The sequence below is a fragment of the Pygocentrus nattereri genome, chromosome 9 (genome assembly GCF_015220715.1).
Source record: "Pygocentrus nattereri isolate fPygNat1 chromosome 9, fPygNat1.pri, whole genome shotgun sequence".
Classification (NCBI taxonomy): Eukaryota; Metazoa; Chordata; class Actinopteri; order Characiformes; family Serrasalmidae; genus Pygocentrus; species Pygocentrus nattereri.
The window spans coordinates 22,739,921-22,758,310 of NC_051219.1; the positions used below are offsets into that span (position 1 = coordinate 22,739,921).

General features: G+C 39.7%; 1 protein-coding gene across 3 annotated transcripts; it reads left to right on the forward strand.

The window, feature by feature from the left end:
- Positions 1-790: 790 nt before the first annotated feature.
- Positions 791-17,995, forward strand: zgc:101663 (alpha-1,3-mannosyl-glycoprotein 4-beta-N-acetylglucosaminyltransferase C). 3 transcript variants are annotated; one of them, XM_017693361.2, is made up of 4 exons: positions 791-866; positions 11,554-11,686; positions 13,632-13,773; positions 16,036-17,995. In XM_017693361.2, exons 2-4 carry the CDS (start codon positions 11,585-11,587, stop codon positions 17,187-17,189), a joined length of 1,398 nt encoding a protein of 465 aa, XP_017548850.1. In that variant the 5' UTR covers positions 791-866; positions 11,554-11,584; the 3' UTR covers positions 17,190-17,995. The 3 variants fall into 3 exon arrangements, with proteins under 3 accessions (XP_017548850.1, XP_017548849.1, XP_037396781.1); XM_017693360.2 differs by lacking the exon at positions 791-866 and adding an exon at positions 1,996-2,168; XM_037540884.1 differs by lacking the exon at positions 791-866 and adding an exon at positions 5,546-6,092.
- The last annotated feature ends 395 nt before the right edge of the window (positions 17,996-18,390 follow it).

The following is an 18,390-nucleotide window of genomic DNA, read 5'->3' on the forward strand; positions in this document are numbered from 1 at the left end:
AAACTGTGATTACAATGTTTAAACATGATATTTAACACTAAATAACACCATTCTAACAACGTTTTTCTTTATGTATTATTTTATTCTTTCCATTGCTCATAGTTTTAACACTATAAAGTTTGGTCAGTAAGGGGAAGCAGTGCATTCATCCCTCCACCTTAAACTCTGCCTACCAGCTCAGCCACTGGTTGCTGAATGCTTTCATTTTATTGTTTCCACATCATACAAGAGGTCAAGTCTGCACTCTTTTAATGCAAATTTGATGAACAAGTAAGGGCAATTTTGATATTGTACTTATAATGTCAGGTCCATAAGTATTTGGACATCAACAAAGTTATTGTTTTTATTGCCGTATATTGTGACCATGAGCTCAATGTGCCGTTTTTGAACTTTTATTTGAAGGTATTTATGTGATTTATGTAGCATTTACAATCTTATATCCCCCATTTTTAAGGGTTTAAAAATAACTGTACAGTAGGCTGTTCAGCTATTCAATTCCTAGGTGCATGCCATTCCCTCCTTATTTCACCTACAGGTGATCAGATATAAAGTCCAAAGTTGGTAGCATTTTCATTTCAGCCTTGCTGTTATCTCTCACTATAAAGGTCAAGGGCCTCACTGCCAGTAAGGCAAGCCATCATCAGGCTAAAAAAAAATCAGAGAGAGGAAGGACAGTAGGCGTGGCCAGCAAAAGGATACACTGGTGAGCTCAAATACCAAAAAAAGAAACAGGAAGTAGATGATAAAAAAGCAGTACAGGAAAAACACCATATGAGCACATGAGAGAATAATCAACATGTACCAGAAAGAGAGGAAGAGAAGCGTGGAGAATGGAAGGAACTGCTCATCTGTCCAGCATGGTGGAGGTAGTATCATGGCTTATGTGGCTCAATGGAACTCAATTTCAGCATTATTGTTCAATTAATGTATGTCATAATATAGAACCAGAATCTGTGTAGATACTTTGATAATGGTAATATCCAGCTAGCCATGGGATTCAGTCACTGTGTGATGTGTAGTGTCTTGTTTAGAGCACAACAATATTATTTTTTTAAGACTGTAACACACAGTACACGTTTGAAGAAGAAGCTAGATAACTTTGGCTAAGCTATGTTAGATACATATTCAACTCATGCTTATTTACATGTAATCTCTGGTTTAATCATTTCTAACAACTACAATAACCACAGACATGAGAGTCACAGATGAATTTACCATTGCTTTATTTTGGCAGAATGAGTTAAACACTGTAGTTTAACCGCTCATTAGCATTTGCTGTTATCCACTGATAAACACATCTATAGCTAGCATTGTGGCAAACCTAATGTAGCTGATAACAGCATGATAAGCTGCTCTATGTGACTTTTTCATTTTTAGAAGTGACAAGCTAATTCTGCTGTTTGCCTGACAGTACCAGCTTTCACGCTGCTGCAGCAAAAGCAGGCATGGCTGACCTGAATGCTAAAAGGCTAACTCAAGCTAAGAGGAGGAGTGATGGAGAAATTTTCTTATTATTTATGTAATGAATTTTACGTAACACTTATCAATGTATGATGATCACAGATTATCTGGGTTGTGGGGTAACTTTTCTCTGCTTGGCTCTGTTTGGGTCAGCTAATTGTGATTTGTGGTATTCAAAACATGTGTTGCCAACAGGGAAGTTGCAGAGATGATCATACTACACAACTACAACATTCATAACATTGCGCAGGAACCTGTTTTCCACCTCTCTCTTTCTTTTTTAATTGTCAATTAAAAATAATCAAACAGGTTTATTTATTATCATATCAGCCGATAATATCAGCACATCCATCAGTTGGCCTCAAGTCATGTTAGTGCTAAGCTAGCAAATGTCTGATATTAATATAGCTGTTGTGTCATTTTCTGTTGAATATTTTTTATGTATATCTTTTTTTATTCCAGATTGTTGCTTGATTGATCATGCCTAATGAGGGCTCTGACTGGAATCAGTGAAGTCTATGAATTTAGCTCAGTGCTATGCAAGAACAAGGTCATGTCATGTCATGTAGTTAGTGAACAAAAAAAAATCCTGTGTGAGTGATGTCAACGTGGGCGGAGCTTCACTGAAAGCCTGTCCCACACACACACACACACCTGAAAACACCTGTAGCAGATGAAGCAGCAGCACGAGCAGAGACGGAGAACAGGTGAGAGACAGAGACAGACAGAGAAGATAAAAAGAAATGGAAAATGGAGAAAATACAGACGAAGAAAGAGAAAAATAATGAGGGGAAAGAGAGGAGAAAAAGACAAAGATAGGGTGAGTGAGAGAGGAAAGAAAGAGGGAGAAGAAGAAAGAGAAAGAATGAGGGGTGAAAGACGAGAAAGAGGTATGAAGAAAGAGAAGAGAAAAAGAAAAATGGGACAGAGGGAGAAGAGGAAGAGAAGGAAAGAAAAAAAGAATCAGCCAGAGAGAGACAGAAAGAGAAGAGAAAAATGGGGTGAGAAAGAGAGTAAGATAGAGACAGAGGGAGAAGAGGAAAGACAATGAGGGAGGGGGAAAAAGAAAATGAGATAAAGAGAGGGAAAGAAATGGAGAACAAAGAAAGACAGAATGAGGGAGAGGGTGAGAAGAAAGAGATGCAGAAGGAGGGAGAGGGAAAATAGGAAGAAAAAGAGGAGAAAGATAGGAAGAGAGTGAGAGAAAACAAATAGAAATGTGAATGATGGAGAAAAAGAGGAGAATGAGATATAAAGAGCTATATAATGAGAGAGAGAGAGAGAGAGAGAGAGAGAGAGAGAGAGAGAGTCATATTTGTTTATAGAGCTAGCAATTAATCTTAATTTTTTTACTTCTCCTTGTATATTATAAAGAGTACAGTGAGCTTTACTCTTATGAGGCTTTTATGCAGCATTTTGTTTAAATTGTTCAGTTCCACCTGGTTTCAGTCTTGTGCTTTCTGCGCTGACAGGAAGTTCCACTGCGGTTCTGTAAGGTTTCAGTGCTGTCTGTGTTTGCGTCACTGTGTTACTGCTGGATTACGGTTCCTTGCAGAGTTTTTAGAGCTGTGGTCTTCTCTGAGCTTCTCTGAACTTCTTTGAACTCCATTCTCTTTATTTTTCTCACTTAGTTTATTATTAACTTCAGCCTCTTGGTCACTTGGAGAACTGATTTGTACCCAAATGTTAGAAAATCCACATTTGACTGTGAATAATTCTGTGTACTGTTAAAGATTCGTCCGAAGTGGAACTATACAAAATTTAATGATGTTATTTGACATCTAAGCATTGAATTATAATTGAATAATACATTTATAAAGCAATACATAAGTATTTATGGACAGCTCATGCAAGGAATAGGAATAAATGTGTAGAATTGACATATGAAGTTTTTATTTAGGTCTTTGTGTAACATACTTACACTGACCCAAAACGTCTGACAGCAAACAAGATGTATGTTTATGACATGGTTATACAAATGACATGGCAATGTCATTTACTTTATGAATCATCTTGCAATTGCTTGTAAAACTTTACTGGAGACCTTTGAATGGAAGTTAATAAAGTAAGAATTAACCAGCGGTTTCTAAGCAACGATTGAGGAAGGAAATGAAGCAGATTGTGGAGAGCACATGGATTTTGATTGGCCATAACATGAAAACAACAAGAGGAAAACAAGTTCAATCTCTTTTACTTACTGATTTTATTCGTGCTGTGAGTCAGGAAGGCTGTTTAGATTTTTTTGCAATTTCTCGCTGGAGCCCCCTAGTGGCTCAGGCCCATAAACCCATTGATCACCAGGTCAGACTAGGACTATGTTCACATTTCCAGGTTGTCGTGGCACAAATCTGATTTTTCCCCACTGGTGTGACTCTGATCTTTTGTTTCATATGTGGTACTTGATGAGATACTCATCCCATTCGTGGTTGTGCAACTTTATTGTGAATGCGTTATCATTCAGCGTTACCATGGCAGTGGCACCGTACAGAAGTTAAAGCACCACCACAAAACAGAATTAAAACATTTCGTTTTAGTTTTTTCAGTGTGAATGAGAGTTTAGAAGTGTGTTTGTGTGTTTGGACTCTAAGGAAATCAGGAAACATAAGGAAACATAAGGAATAAGGAAACATAAGGAATAAGGAAAACAGTAGAAAAGCAGCACATCTCATCCATTTTGTCTTCATCTCGCTCTAATAATGAAGCTGAGAGCTGATGAGGGTTAATTATCTTCACAGCAAAGGCTCGTTCTGCTTGTCATTTTGTTTACTGGTCAAAGTACATGTAATTTGTTCAATGATATTACTGATTATGTGTTCATGCTGGTCATTTCAGGACGCTGATTCGTTCGCATTAATGACTGATCTGAGTCACTTACCTAAACGAGTGCGAACCATCCTGTCAGAGAGATCAAATATGAGCAAAACATTGGATTTGAGCAACAAGGCTTGTTATGTAAATGTAGCCTATAACTAGCATAATGATGTCACTTTTCCATTGCAGGGTACTGACTCAAGTTGACTCGGCTCTTCTCACTTTTTTGGTTCTAGACAAACCTGGTGCCTGTTTCTATTTTTGGGATTTCAAATCCATCAATTTTCCAAGCAGGCTGAGCCAATACCAAAAGGTGACATGAAAAAAACAGCAGAGTGGTGATCGGTTGGATCGCCGCTGTAACCCTAAACAAACATGCTAATGTTAGTTACCAGGTTAGCAGAGCCTTTTGCGTCACCTTTGAGCAACAGAATCAGAATCTTACCTCTAATGTAGTTTTTCCCAACTCTCCTTGCTGAAAAACATTTGTCTCCTTCATGTCATGGCAGTTTGATGTGGCATTACTATGAAAACCAGCTACATTGAGGGGGCACTATACCTGCAGTTGTAAAAGGAAGTAGCTGGTACCAAGTTGAGTCTGACTATACAGTGGAAAAATGTGTGCACTGTTTCAGTTTTAGTCTTTAGTACTATGATGAGCTCTGTGATAGCAGATGTTTGATTAGAATTGAATAAAATGAAAACAGCAGTCGACTGAGCTCAGCTTGACTCCAGATTTCCTTAGAGACCAAACACACTTCTAAACTCTCATTCACACTGAAAAAACTAAAACAAAATGTTTTAATTCTGTTTTGTGGTGGCCATCATAGTTAGCCTTTTTTCTGCTACAGTTAATTAGCACATTCATCCATCCATCCATCCATTATCTAAGCCGCTTCTCCGTCAGGGTCGCGGGGGGATGCTGGAGCCTATCTCAGCAGTCTTCGGGCGAAAGGCAGGACACACCCTGGACAGGTCGCCAGTCCATCGCAGTAATTAGCACATTTTTTCTCATTTTAGTGATCCTATAGTAGATGTCACTGTGAAGGCAGCCTTTCACTCAGTGTGTGAAACACTTGTAATTGGGGGTCTCTGTGTTCCACTATGGGCTGAACAGTGAAGTCTTATTTCAGTATTACATAATATAAATTAACAATTTAGAATAGTGGTGCTTGCTTTTTCTATTTGATTTGTTTTTTTTTTCTGTTTTGGAGGGGAGATAATGCAACACAACTTTTTATATCCATTTTACCATCGTGACTGTAACCCGACTCACTTTGCTCTGCTTTAAGAGATGGTGTGGTGCACGCTGGCGCGTTTGGCTGCCGCTACCATTACCGTGTTTTTATCGAATCTTCGTGTTTCGTTTTATTGTTTTTCTTTTATTCTATCCAGTGCAATGCTTAGTGCGACGTATATGCCCACTTTTAAATATACAGCTCAAGAACTTCTACGGCTACGCTTTCGGGCTCAGTCTTTAGAACTACCACCGTCTCTCCATCGGGATATTTCCTGTCTCCCACACCGTAAATATGTCCACCGCGGATCTCGTCGCAGATTTACATTCGATGACAGCAAGCCGATACGATCTCTTTGGACTTCTTTACCGCGACCAGTAAGTGGCCGCTGTGCCCGGTCTATTAACCGGGACGTGTTGGCTGCCTTGGCTAGGTCAGCTAACAGCGTCCACAGCGTGAACCGCGTCAACATCGGAATGCTGAATATCCGCTCTCTCTCTGATAAGAGCCCTCTGGTTTTTGATCTACTCACGGACCATAACTTTGATTTTCTCTGTTTAACGGAGACATGGCAGAAACCCGGTGAGTTTTATCAGTTAAATCAGTGCATCCCTTCCGGGTTTATGTTTACCAGTGAAGCCCGCGTCACAGGGCGAGGGGGCGGTATCGCTATTCTCTATAATGAGAGGTGGAGAGTGTCCAGACTGTCTGTAACTCATCAGCCTTCCTTCGAATCTGCTACAATCCAAATCAATGGACCTACTCCTACCATCCTAACCACAATCTATCGTCCACAAAAGTTCAATGCTGCCTTTTTAAATTATTTCTCTACGTTTTTAACATCTATCTGCTCTATGTCTCAGAACCTAATAGTCCTGGGAGACTTTAATATCCACATGGATAATAAAGATAATACAACTACCAAGGACTTTTTGTCATGCATCGACACATTTGGCCTGCAACAGCTTGTGGATTTTCCAACCCACTGCAAAGGGCATACTCTTGATCTCATCTGCTGTTCTGGGATCACTGCTTCGAACTGTACAGCCACGGAACTTCCCATCTCTGACCACTATCTGATTTCATTCACTGCAACACTACCTGCTGTGGAAACTAGTTCCCGAGTCATTTCATTCCGTAATATAAAGAACATTGATCAGACTCTATTATCATCTGAAGTGAGTTCTCTACAATGGAACTCAGGATCTGTTTCCCCAGAGACTCTCTTATCCCAGTATAACAGGGAGCTACACGACCTATTGGATAAACTTGCCCCACTAAAAACAAGGACAGTTTCATTTGCTCGTAGTGCGCCATGGTACACCGCCGAATTGCGCCACCTAAAATCCAGGGGACGACAGCTCGAGCGCTTGTTCAAGAAAAGTGGACTTACAGTACACAGGGAAATGTACAACAGCCACTTAACGCACTACAAGGAAGCTATCTTTGCTGCAAAATCTGCTTACTACCGGACATTGTTCATGGCTTCTGAGGGCAACACCCGTGCCCTTTTCTGTTCTGTAAACAATATGCTGCAATCACCGGCCACATCATCTACTCAAATGCACTCTGTTGATCTATGCAATATGTTTATGTCATTTTTTGACTCAAAAATCCAAAACATCCATCAACAGATAACCTCTTCCCACACAGCTAATGCTACCCCTAAGTGTACTCCCGATCTACTGCTATGCTCTTCTTCTTCTTTATCTACTTTTACACTCCCTACAACTATTGAAATAGCTCATCTTATTAAGAAAGCTAAGTCTACAACCTGTATTCTAGACCCTCTTCCAACAAATCTTGTCAAAGCTTGCTCTTCCTCTCTAAGTGCGCCTATTACTGCTATCATTCAGTCTTCTCTTTCAACTGGTCTTGTCCCTGCCTCTCTCAAACTGGCCATGATTACACCCATACTTAAGAAACCTGGATTAGATCAGACTGATTTTAATAACTTCCGGCCAAGTTCAAGTCTACCATTTATTTCAAAAATTTTAGAGAACACTGTCTACACTCAGATTCATACTTACCTTAGTAACAATAACCTATATGAAACCTTTCAATCTGGCTTTCGTCCTCTCCACAGCACAGAAACCGCTCTCCTGAAAGTGACCAACGATCTTCTAGTGGCAGCTGATTCAGGTCGGCTTATGATTCTCATCCTCTTAGATCTAAAAGCTGCGTTTGACACTATCTCCCACCCAATACTACTTGATCGTCTAAAATCTATTGGGCTCACCGATACTGTGCTTAAGTGGTTCTCCTCCTATATCAATGATCGCTCCCAGTTCATTCGCCTCAAGAACTGCCAGTCATCTATGTCCAAAGTCATTTGTGGCATTCCGCAGGGCTCTGTTCTTGGACCTCTCCTATTCATAATTTATCTTCTCCCAATTGGCCAAATATTTAGTAAATTTAAAATACATTTTCATTGTTATGCTGACGACACCCAGCTTTACCTCTCCACTAAACCCAATGATACTCTCCCACCCTCCTCTCTGTTAAAATGTTTAGACCAAGCAAAAAAATGGTTCTCCGAAAACTTTCTACAGCTAAACACCAATAAAACTGAAATACTCCTAGTAGGAACTAAGAACATCCTTGCAAAAAGTCAGTCTTTCACTCTGAATCTTGATCATTCCACTGTCTCTCCGTCCTCCCAGGTTACAAGTCTGGGAGTTGTTCTTGATAGCCATCTCTCCTTCAAAACACACATTTCCAATATCACACGCTCAGCCTGCTTCCATCTTAGGAACATTAACAGACTGCGTCCATTCCTCAGCCAATCCTGCACAGCTATTCTGGTCCATGCATTAGTAACATCGAGACTAGACTACTGTAATTCTATTCTTTTCGGCTTACCTCAGAAACACTTACATAAACTCCAGTTAGTTCAAAATTCAGCAGCTAGGATCATCTCCACGTCGCCTGTAACCGAACATATCACCCCTGTCCTTAAAGAGCTCCACTGGCTCCCTGTCAACTACCGGATCCAGTATAAAATCTTACTAACTACATTCAAAGCTCTACATGGACTTGCTCCCTCTTATATCTCTGATCTCCTTAAGACATATAGTCCTGCTCGCACCCTCCGATCCTCGTCAGCTGGCCAGCTCACTCTCCCTCCAGTCCGCTTGTCCACCGTGGGAGCTAGAGCTTTCAGCCACTCTGCCCCGTCTCTCTGGAACACCCTTCCTACCCAAATTCGCAATATTGATTGTCTAACTACCTTCAAATCTCGGCTTAAAACCCATCTATTCACACTTGCATACTCCTGATTCCTCATCTTCACTTTTCTCTGTTTGTCTTGTTTCTCGTCTGGTTGAAAGTATTTGAATGTATGTTGATTTGTTTATCTGTTTATTTGTTTTTTGTTTTTTATCCTCTTTTATACTCTACCATTCTTCTTTTAACCGTTGTAAGGTGTCCTTGAGTGCTTTGAAAGGCACCATTACTAAATAAAATGTATTATTATTATTATTATTTAAGCTTTAGCTTAGCTATAGCTGCATTTATCGCTTCTCTGGCAGGAAACGTTTCCACAAAACCAGCAGTTTCTTATAAAATGTCTTTCAGCATTCAACTATAATGAGGCTGAAATTTCTCATTCACCAGCTTCTTATTTGAATTCGCATTCCACCTTAAATGTGTCTTAGGTGCCAGAATGTGACCGCTGCACTATTTACAGTGGTGCTTGAAAGTTTGTGAACCCTTCAGAATTTTCTATATTTCTGCATGAATATGACCTAAAACATAATCAGATTTTCACACAAGTCCTAAAAGTAGATAAAGAGAACCCAATTAAACAAATGACACAAAAATAATATACTTGGTCTTTTGTTTATTGAGGAAAATGATCCAATAGTACATATTTGTGAGTGGCAAAAGTATGTGAACCTGTAGGATTAGCAGTTGATTTGAAGGTGAAATTAGAGTCAGGTGTTTTCAATCAATGGGATGACAATCAGGTACGAGTAGGCACCCTGTTTTATTTTAAGAACGGGGATCTATCAAAGTCTGCTCTTCACAACACATGTTTATGGAAGTGTATCATGGCCTTAACAAAGGAGAATTCTGAGGACCTCAGAAAAAGAGTTGTTGATGCTCATCAGGGAAAGGTTACAAAACAATCTCTAAAGAGTTTGGACTCCACTAATCCACAGTCAGACAGATTGTGTACAAATGGAGGAAAATCAAGACCATTGTTTCCCTCCCCAGGAGTGGTCGACCAACAGAAATCACTCCAAGAGCAAGGCGTGTAATAGTCGGCGAGGTCACAAAGGACCCCAGGGTAACTTCTAAGCAACTGAAGGCCTCTCTCTCACACTGGCTAATGTTAATGTTCATGAGTCCATCATCAGGAGAACATTGAACAACAATGGTGTGCCAGGCAGGGTTGCAAGGAGGAAGCCACTGCTCTCCAAAAAGAACATTGCTGCTCAACTGCAGTTTGCTAAAGATCACGTGGACAGGCCAGAAGGCTACTGGAAGAATGTTTTGTGGACAGATGAGACCAAAATAAAACTTTTTGGTTTTAATGAAAAGCATTATGTTTGGAGAAAGGAAAACACTGCATTCCTGCATAAGAACCTTACCCATCTGTGAAACATGGTGGTGGTGGTAGTATCATGGTTTGGGCCTGCTTTGCTGCATCTGGGACAGGACGGCTTGCCATCATTGAACTGAATCTCAAGAGAAGGTGGGTCATACAGCAAGACAACGACCCTAAGCCCACAAGTCGTTCTACCAAAGAATGGTTAAAGAAGAATAAAGTTAATGTTTTGGAATGGCCAAGGAAAAGTCCTGACCTTAATGCCATCGAAATGTTGTGGAAGGACCTGAAACGAGCAGTTAATGTGAAGAAATTCACCAACATCCCAGAGTTGAAGCTGTTCTGTATGGAGGAATGGGCCAAAATTCCTCCAAGCCGGTGTGCAGGACTTATCAACAGTTACCGGAAACGTTTAGTTGCAGTTATTGCTGCACAGGGGGATTACACCAGACCACTGAAAGCAAAGGTTCACATACTTTTGCATATAATATGTAATATTGGATCATTTTCCTCAATAAACAAATGACCAAGTATAATATTTTGTTTCATTTGTTTAACTTGGTTCTCTTTAGCTACTTTTATGACTTGTGTGAAAATCCGATGATGTTTTAGATCATATTTTTGCAGAAATATAGAAAATTCTAAAGGATTCACAAACTTTCAAGCAACATTGTAGATAGACTCTATATGGAAACTTTATAAATCAAGGTTAAATGAAATGTTAAATAATATACTGCGTAATACACTTTTAAAAAAGATAATTCCTGAGTTCTTTGGTAAATACAATGGTTCTATATGGAACCATAAATACCCAAAGAACCATCTGCACAGTTAAGAGTTCTTTGTGTAGTGAAATGGTTCTTCAAAATTGATGGAGAATGTGGATATGGTTTTATCATTTTGTCATTTTTGCTTTTATTTTTTAACCATACACTCTTGATAATACAGGCGCCACGTAGGGTTTTTCACAGGAAGTCACAGAAGAACCTAAAGAACAATTTGCGTATATGAGGTGTTTAAAGAATGTCCATACAATGCAAGGTTCCATAATGAACCCTTAAATTACTAAAGACACTTTACATTGTGTGAAAGTGCTTTGCACTTTTAAATGGTTCTTCACACTCACAAGTGGTTCTTTAGAGAAGTGAAGTGGCTCTCCTCTGACATCGCTCAAAGAATCCTTTGGCACCTTGGCCAAATTAGAGGATGCTTCATGTAAATGATATGTAAATGAGGTGCTTCGTAGGCTGGCATTTGATTTCCCTGATGCTGATAAAGCTCCAATCTCCACTCGTGTATATGTCGTATGAGTGGCACGAGTCAGACACAGAGTTCATGTGTCACTAAAGGTGGTCAAATCTGTGCTCTTTTTAATGCAACTTTGATAAATAGGGGCCCGTGTAAAGGGCAGCTACAGATAAAGTATGTATAAAAAGACAAAAAGACAAAAACACTGAATATATAGAGTAACAATGTACGTATCTTTCACAGTGCTGATGTCGGCAACAAAAGATTATTCGGAATGAGATGCCATTTTAAGAGGGCGGTGCAGACAGTGGTCAGCCTGATCATCCTCACCAGTGCCTACATCTTCATCAGGAGAGCGCAATGGACGGAGCCTATGGTAATACCAACAATGCTAATTTCTGCCAGCACCCCTCCGACATTCTAGTAGTATGTTAGCATGAAGCTAATGCCGATAAACATGAACTTTTTTGCCTGTTCTAGATTAAACACAGACATTTGAAGCTTGTGAAAGACATTCAGCAACTAACCAAAACCTGCTTAGACAACAGCTCGTATTTGAGCTGTGCAGTATGACAATATATATGCATTACAGTGATAAGTTACAATCAAAACATTATGCTTTTCTGAACATATTGTGTATATTGTATTACTTGTGTAGCACTTGGAGACACTGACCAACTGCATGTGTCATTGTAAAACTTAAAACGTAATCTTATAATACTAGGAAATATTACATTTACTAACTACATGTAAGATATTTTACTTGCCAGTGTATAGTGTTTTTTGCTGTGTACATGCTGTAATCATTTTATTGAGTTTATTTTATGTAAACAGTTTTTTATGTATTGTTAACTTTTTGTCACTCTTTTTCTTTTTCTTCAATCGTGAATCTTTTCATTGGACCTGAATTTCTGTTTCTGTTTTGGTTGTGGCTGTAAAGGGAAGGTGAATGTGAATTGATAAAATTTTATTGAAAGCAGTGCCATTATTGAGACTGAACGGTTCTCTTATTGATTGTGGATTCTTTATTTAGTTGTAAAAGCACTAAAAAGTCATAGTCATGAACAGTCAGTGAACATGTTGCATGATTTAAAAGGTTTTTGCATTGTGGAAGGGATCTTCAGATAGGAAATGTGCTGTAGATTGTTCCATATAGAACCTTTTTGTACCAAATATATAGCACCAAAAAGGTTTCTGCTTTTATTATGAGCATGAATTTTTCTATTAATCTTTTAGCAAGGATCATAAGCGCTGCATTTTACAAATGTGATGCAAAATCACAAAATGCGCTGCAGTTCTATAGATGCTCTGCAAACTCAAAAAACACAATCAGCTTCAGAAACTTTGCAGAGTCGGGAAGATGTTTACAGAGGATGACGAGGGTGGCGCTATTTAGACAGCACAAAGATTCAGCGATAAAAATAAATAAAGAAGTAAAACCAGGGCAAATAACAGATTCCATTGTTTAAATCCCATTGTTTCAAAATAAATGGGTCCCAAAGTCTGAAATCAGTGTGAACAATTAAGAATTGTCATATTTTTTTCAGTTCAGTACTTTTTAGTGTTTTATAGAAAATATGTTGATATTATGTGTGCACAGCTGTTTGAAGCTGTGCCATGTACGGGAAACCTTTAGATCAAACATCTTTAACATACAACCCCAATTCCAATGAAGTTGGGACGTTGTGTAAAACATAAATAAAAACAGAATACGATTATTTGCAAATCCTTTTCAACTCATATTCAAGTGAATACACTACAAAGACACGATATTTAATGTTCAAATGGATAAACTTTATTGTTTTTTGCAAATATTCACTAATTTTTAATTTGATGCCTGCAACACGTTCCAAAGAAGTTGGAACAGGCAACAAAAGACTGGCAAAGTAGAGGAATGCTCAAAAAACATTCTGAAATATTCTGCTGTGTCTGCATCGACCCACTTTGGGGTTTCAAATTCTCTTTGTCTATATCTGTTTATCTTTGCAATGATCCAGCACAGACATACAGTTCAAACATTTTTCTGAATCTGTAGAGTCGCCCTTTCCATTCCATGAGATACATGTCATCTGCCTCTCACCCTGTGGAGAGAGTTTGCAGCTGCTGAAGTTGCTACAGCGGTTTTGGAAAGTAGTGATGAAGTTAACGGAGCTCAGGCAGCCTGGCCTTTTTTTGCCCCACCACTTTGTATGAAAGCATCTGCAAAGCAGCTGTTTTATAAATTGTTACAATAATAACATTACATATTGCATTATTTAACATTACAATTAGTACTGTATTATAATTACAACACTGCTGATGATTAATTATTACTGATCTAGTTTCAGGAGGCTCGGTGGATTAAATACAGCACTGTACCTCTGAACTCCAGCAGAGAGCCGTGCCCTCAGGACACTGTGAAGAACTCGCTGTGTCTCAGTATCTCCGTCCGCCTGCTGGCAGGAACCATCCTGTCGGAACAGAGTGGGTGTTTCTACTCAGTGTCCAGCAGAGGGAGCACTTTCACTAGATTTAATACACTCACACAATCAGTCTAACACACATTCTTAAAAAAGATGGTTCTTTAAAGGTTCTAAATAGCACCATGAACACTCAAACAACCCTTGCATGATTAAAGGATTCTTTACACAGTGAAACAGTTCCTCAGATTGATGGAGAATGGGCTGTAGATGTCTTTTTTAAAATGTTCTACAACCACGATTCCAATGAAGTTGGGACGTTGTGTAAAACAAATAAAAACAGTATACGATTATTTGTAAATATTTTCAACTTATATTCAACTGAATACACTACAAAGACAAGATATTTAATATATTTATTGTATATAATATAAGATATTTATATGTTCAAATGGATAAACTTTATTGTTTTTTGCTAATATTCACTCATTTTGAATTTGATGCCTGCCACACATTCCAAAGAAGTTGGGACAGGGGCAACAAAAGACTGGGAAAGTTGAGGAATGCTCAAAAAACACCTGTTTGTTTAATTGGAAACAGGTGAGTGTCATGATTGGGTATAAAGGGAGCATCCCTGAAAGGCTCAGTCATTCACAAGCAAGGATTGTCTGTGAACAAACAGTTTAAGAACAATGTTTCTCAATATGCAATTGCAAGGAATTTAGGGGTTTCATCATCTACAGTCCATAATATCATCAAAAGATTCAGATGATCTGGAGAAATCTCTGCAAGTAAGCGGCAAGGCAGAAAACCAACATTGAATGCCCGTGACCTTCGATCCCTCAGGCGGCACTGTATTAAAAACCGACATCGTTCTGTAACGAATATTACCACATGGGCTCAGGAACACTTCAGAAAACCATTGTCAGTGAACACAGTTCGTTGCTCCATCTACAAGTGCAAGTTAAAACTCTGCCATGCAAAGCGAAAGTGATATATCAACAACACCCAGAAATGCCGCCGGCTTCTCTGGGCCCGAGCTCCTCTGAGATGGACTGACGCAAAGTAGAAAAGTGTCCTGTGGTCTGACGAATCCACATTTCAAATTGTTTTTGGAAATCATGGACATCGTGTCCTCCGAGCCGAAGAGGAAAAGGACCGGATTGTTATCAGTGCCAAGTTCAAAAGCCAGCATCTCTCATGGTGTGGGGGTGTGTTAGTGCCCATGGCATGGGTAACATGCACATCTGTGAAGGCACCATTAATGCTGAAAGGTATATACAGGTTTTGGAGCAACATATGCTGCCATCCAAGCAACGTCTTTTTCAGGGACATCTCCCTTATTTCAGCAAGACAATGCCAAGCCACATTCTGCACGTGTCACAACAGCATGGCTTTGTAGTAAAAGAGTGTGGGTACTAGACTGGCCTGCCTGCAGTCCAGACCTGTCTCCTGTTGAAAATGTGTGGCACATTATGAAGCACAAAATACGACAACGGAGACCCCGGACTGTTGAGCAAGTGAAGTTGTACATGAAGCAAGAATGGGAAAGAATTCCACCTACAAAGCTTCAACAATTAGTGTCCACAGTTCCCAAATGCTTATTGAGTGTTGTTAAAAGGAAAGGTGATGTAACACAGTGGTAAACATGCCCCTGTCCCAACTTCTTTGGAATGTGTTGTGGGCATCAAATTAATCAAAACAATAAAGTTTATCCGTTTGAACATTTAATATCTTGTCTTTGTAGTGTATTCAATTGAATATAGGTTGAAAAGAATTTGCGAATTTATGTTTTACACAATGTCCCAACTTTGGATTTGGGGTTGTAGGTATATAGGTCAACTTGTACCAGTAGCACCCTTTTTAGTGCTATATCAAAACACATGTCCTGCATTCTCCATCAGTCTGAAGAACCTTTTACTATGGAAAGAACTATTTAATCATGCAAAGTTTTTTTTGAGTATTCATAGTTCTATACAGAACTGTTTTCTTTACTAAAGAACCCTTGAAACCTTTTTTAAGAGTGTACTATACGTTTGATTATCAGTCTACTCACTGGGATTCATAACTGATCATCACATTGATTCTACTCAGGCTTTAGTAGAGCTCATAATAAAATGTATGCCATATGAATGTGTATTCTAAATGTATTCTAAATATGTTCTGGATATATTATTTTTTATGTGTTGTAACTGAATACATTCAGGACACTGTATTCAATATTCAGCCATCACTACTTTCAAAAGTATTTTACCCAACCTACAAAATTACAACATGCATTTGTATTCACAGTCCATAACTGTGACTTGTTTTGGTTCTTTTCTAGGATTCCTGACTGTGGGTCTCTCATCTGTGAAAAGGAAAAAGGAGAGCTATCTTCTGAGCACCCTGAACTCCATCTTCAGCCAGTCTTCGGAGAAGGAGCTGTCCCAGATGGTGGTCGTGGTCCTCCTGGCAGACTTTGACTCTGGCTGGGTCCAGGAGACTTTGAACAACATTGTGCAGCAGTTCTCCACCAGACTGAGCCAAGGGCAGCTGCTGGTCATCCACGCTGACCAGGAATTATACCCTCCTCTTACAGGGCTGAAGAGGAACTTTAATGATGCTCCTGACCGTGTAACCTTCCGATCCAAGCAGAATGTGGACTATGCCTTCTTGGTTGACTTTAGCGCTGGTCTCTCCCAATACTACATCATGTTGGAGGACGACGTGGACTGCTCTAAGGGTTTTCTGACCTCTATTCGTGGCCACATCAAGTCGCAAGGATCTTCGCCATGGGTCACTCTTGAGTTCTCCAAGCTGGGATATATTGGGAAGCTCTATCGCTCCATGGACCTTCCACAGCTAGCACAATTCCTCTACCTTTTCTACCAGGAGATGCCTTGCGATTTCCTTTTGTCCCACTTCCGCACTTTACTCATGCAGGACAAGTCCATTCGCTTCCGCCCATCTCTCTTCCAGCACACGGGAACCTACTCGTCCTTCCAGGGTACGCACAACCGCCTGAAGGACGATGACTTTCAACAGGACCCTGCTGACAACCCACCAGCAGATATTCACACAGACATAAAGGTTTTTGAGAAACATAGTCCAGATGAAGCTTACAGCCAAGGAGCAGGTTACTTCTGGGGGATGGTACCAATCAAAAAAGGGAATTATTTCCTTATAGCCTTTCATGAACCGGTGGTCCTCTTCCATATCCTGATTCAGACAGGGTTAGATGGGAAGGACTTGCTTGACTCTGCAGATGTGGAAGTTGGAGAGATGATTCTGAAGACAGGAAGTAGAGTGGAGTGCACAGGAAACCATATTCTGGGTTCTTTGCAGGAGGGACAGTTTGAGCAGAATCATGTAAAACTGAACAATTCAGTGTTATGTTTAAGGATTAGAGTCACTGCTGATCAGTCAAACTGGGTCATCATAAAAAACATCCAAGTCTGGACTGCTGAGAAAAAGGGTGAAAAGTCACAGACGGTTTGAAGTACAACTCATGCCAACACAAGTTGTAGTGGCCCTCCGTCAACATCACCACATAGACCTACAGATTTGGGAGCATTATACAAACACAGCTAACACAAAATGTTTACAGTGTGAACAAACCAAGACCAAACAAATGTCATCAGAGAACAGAATAAACTGCAATGCATGAACGAGGTATATACTGTTACATGGCAAACATAATAATGCTCAAATTCTGGGTCACTGCTATTAACTGCTATTAACTGCTATTAACCCAAGTAACGCATCTACACTTCTTTAACTCCTTAAAATCCCAGTCTTATTGCATACTAAGTTTTATTATTCAGTCTTTCTTAATGTGAGTCCAGCGCTCCCATGGTACTCTGCATGTCCATGGCTGAACAAGCCAGTAGTGGGAAGCTGCAATATTTTAACCTTATGTGTAGATGAAATTAAGATGTGCAAGTTCGTGTGAACTAATTGCAATCATGAAAAACGCTCAACAAAGTCATCATAGGAGGACAGTCATTTTGGAGGACAGAATACATTGGCAATGTTAGCTGGGTGCTGGTATCTGTAATTAGTTCGCAATCTCCCATGCCCCAATCTGCAATCCGCAATCTGCAATTAGTTCGTGTGAACTAATTGCAATCATGAAAAACGCTCAACAAAGTCATCATAGGAGGACAGTCATTTTGGAGGACAGAATACATTGGCAATGTTAGCTGGGTGCTGGTATCTGTGTGCAGTTTTCCTCTGAGAACCATCATCAATCTCTGTGACAGTTTATTAGCAAAGCTAATGAATGAATAAACAGCTCACAGTGACTCTTTGTTCTGCATCTGCAGATTATTTGTGCTTTTTCTTCATCAGTGGACAGTTATTTGTACTGTACTGAGTCATGAAAGTCATGCTTATGTGTCTGAAGATAATTAGTTGTGCTGTGGTCTGATTTGGGCTTTGCACAGGATTAAGGTTCATTTCTCCACGTAGCTACGACAACCATGTTGAGAGGAACAAACTGAGTCGGCTGTGTCAGATATCAGGATTTTCTGCCCTCTTCCATGAACCAGTGAGCAGCGTTTCATACCTGACCCAGTTTCCTTCTGCTGATTCTTGATTAAAATACAGAGCAGTAAGAATTAAAGGTGCTGGGCAGGTACAATGGTCATTCATCAAGGTACAAATTATGGGCCTCATTCCCAACTGTTCTGAAGAAACG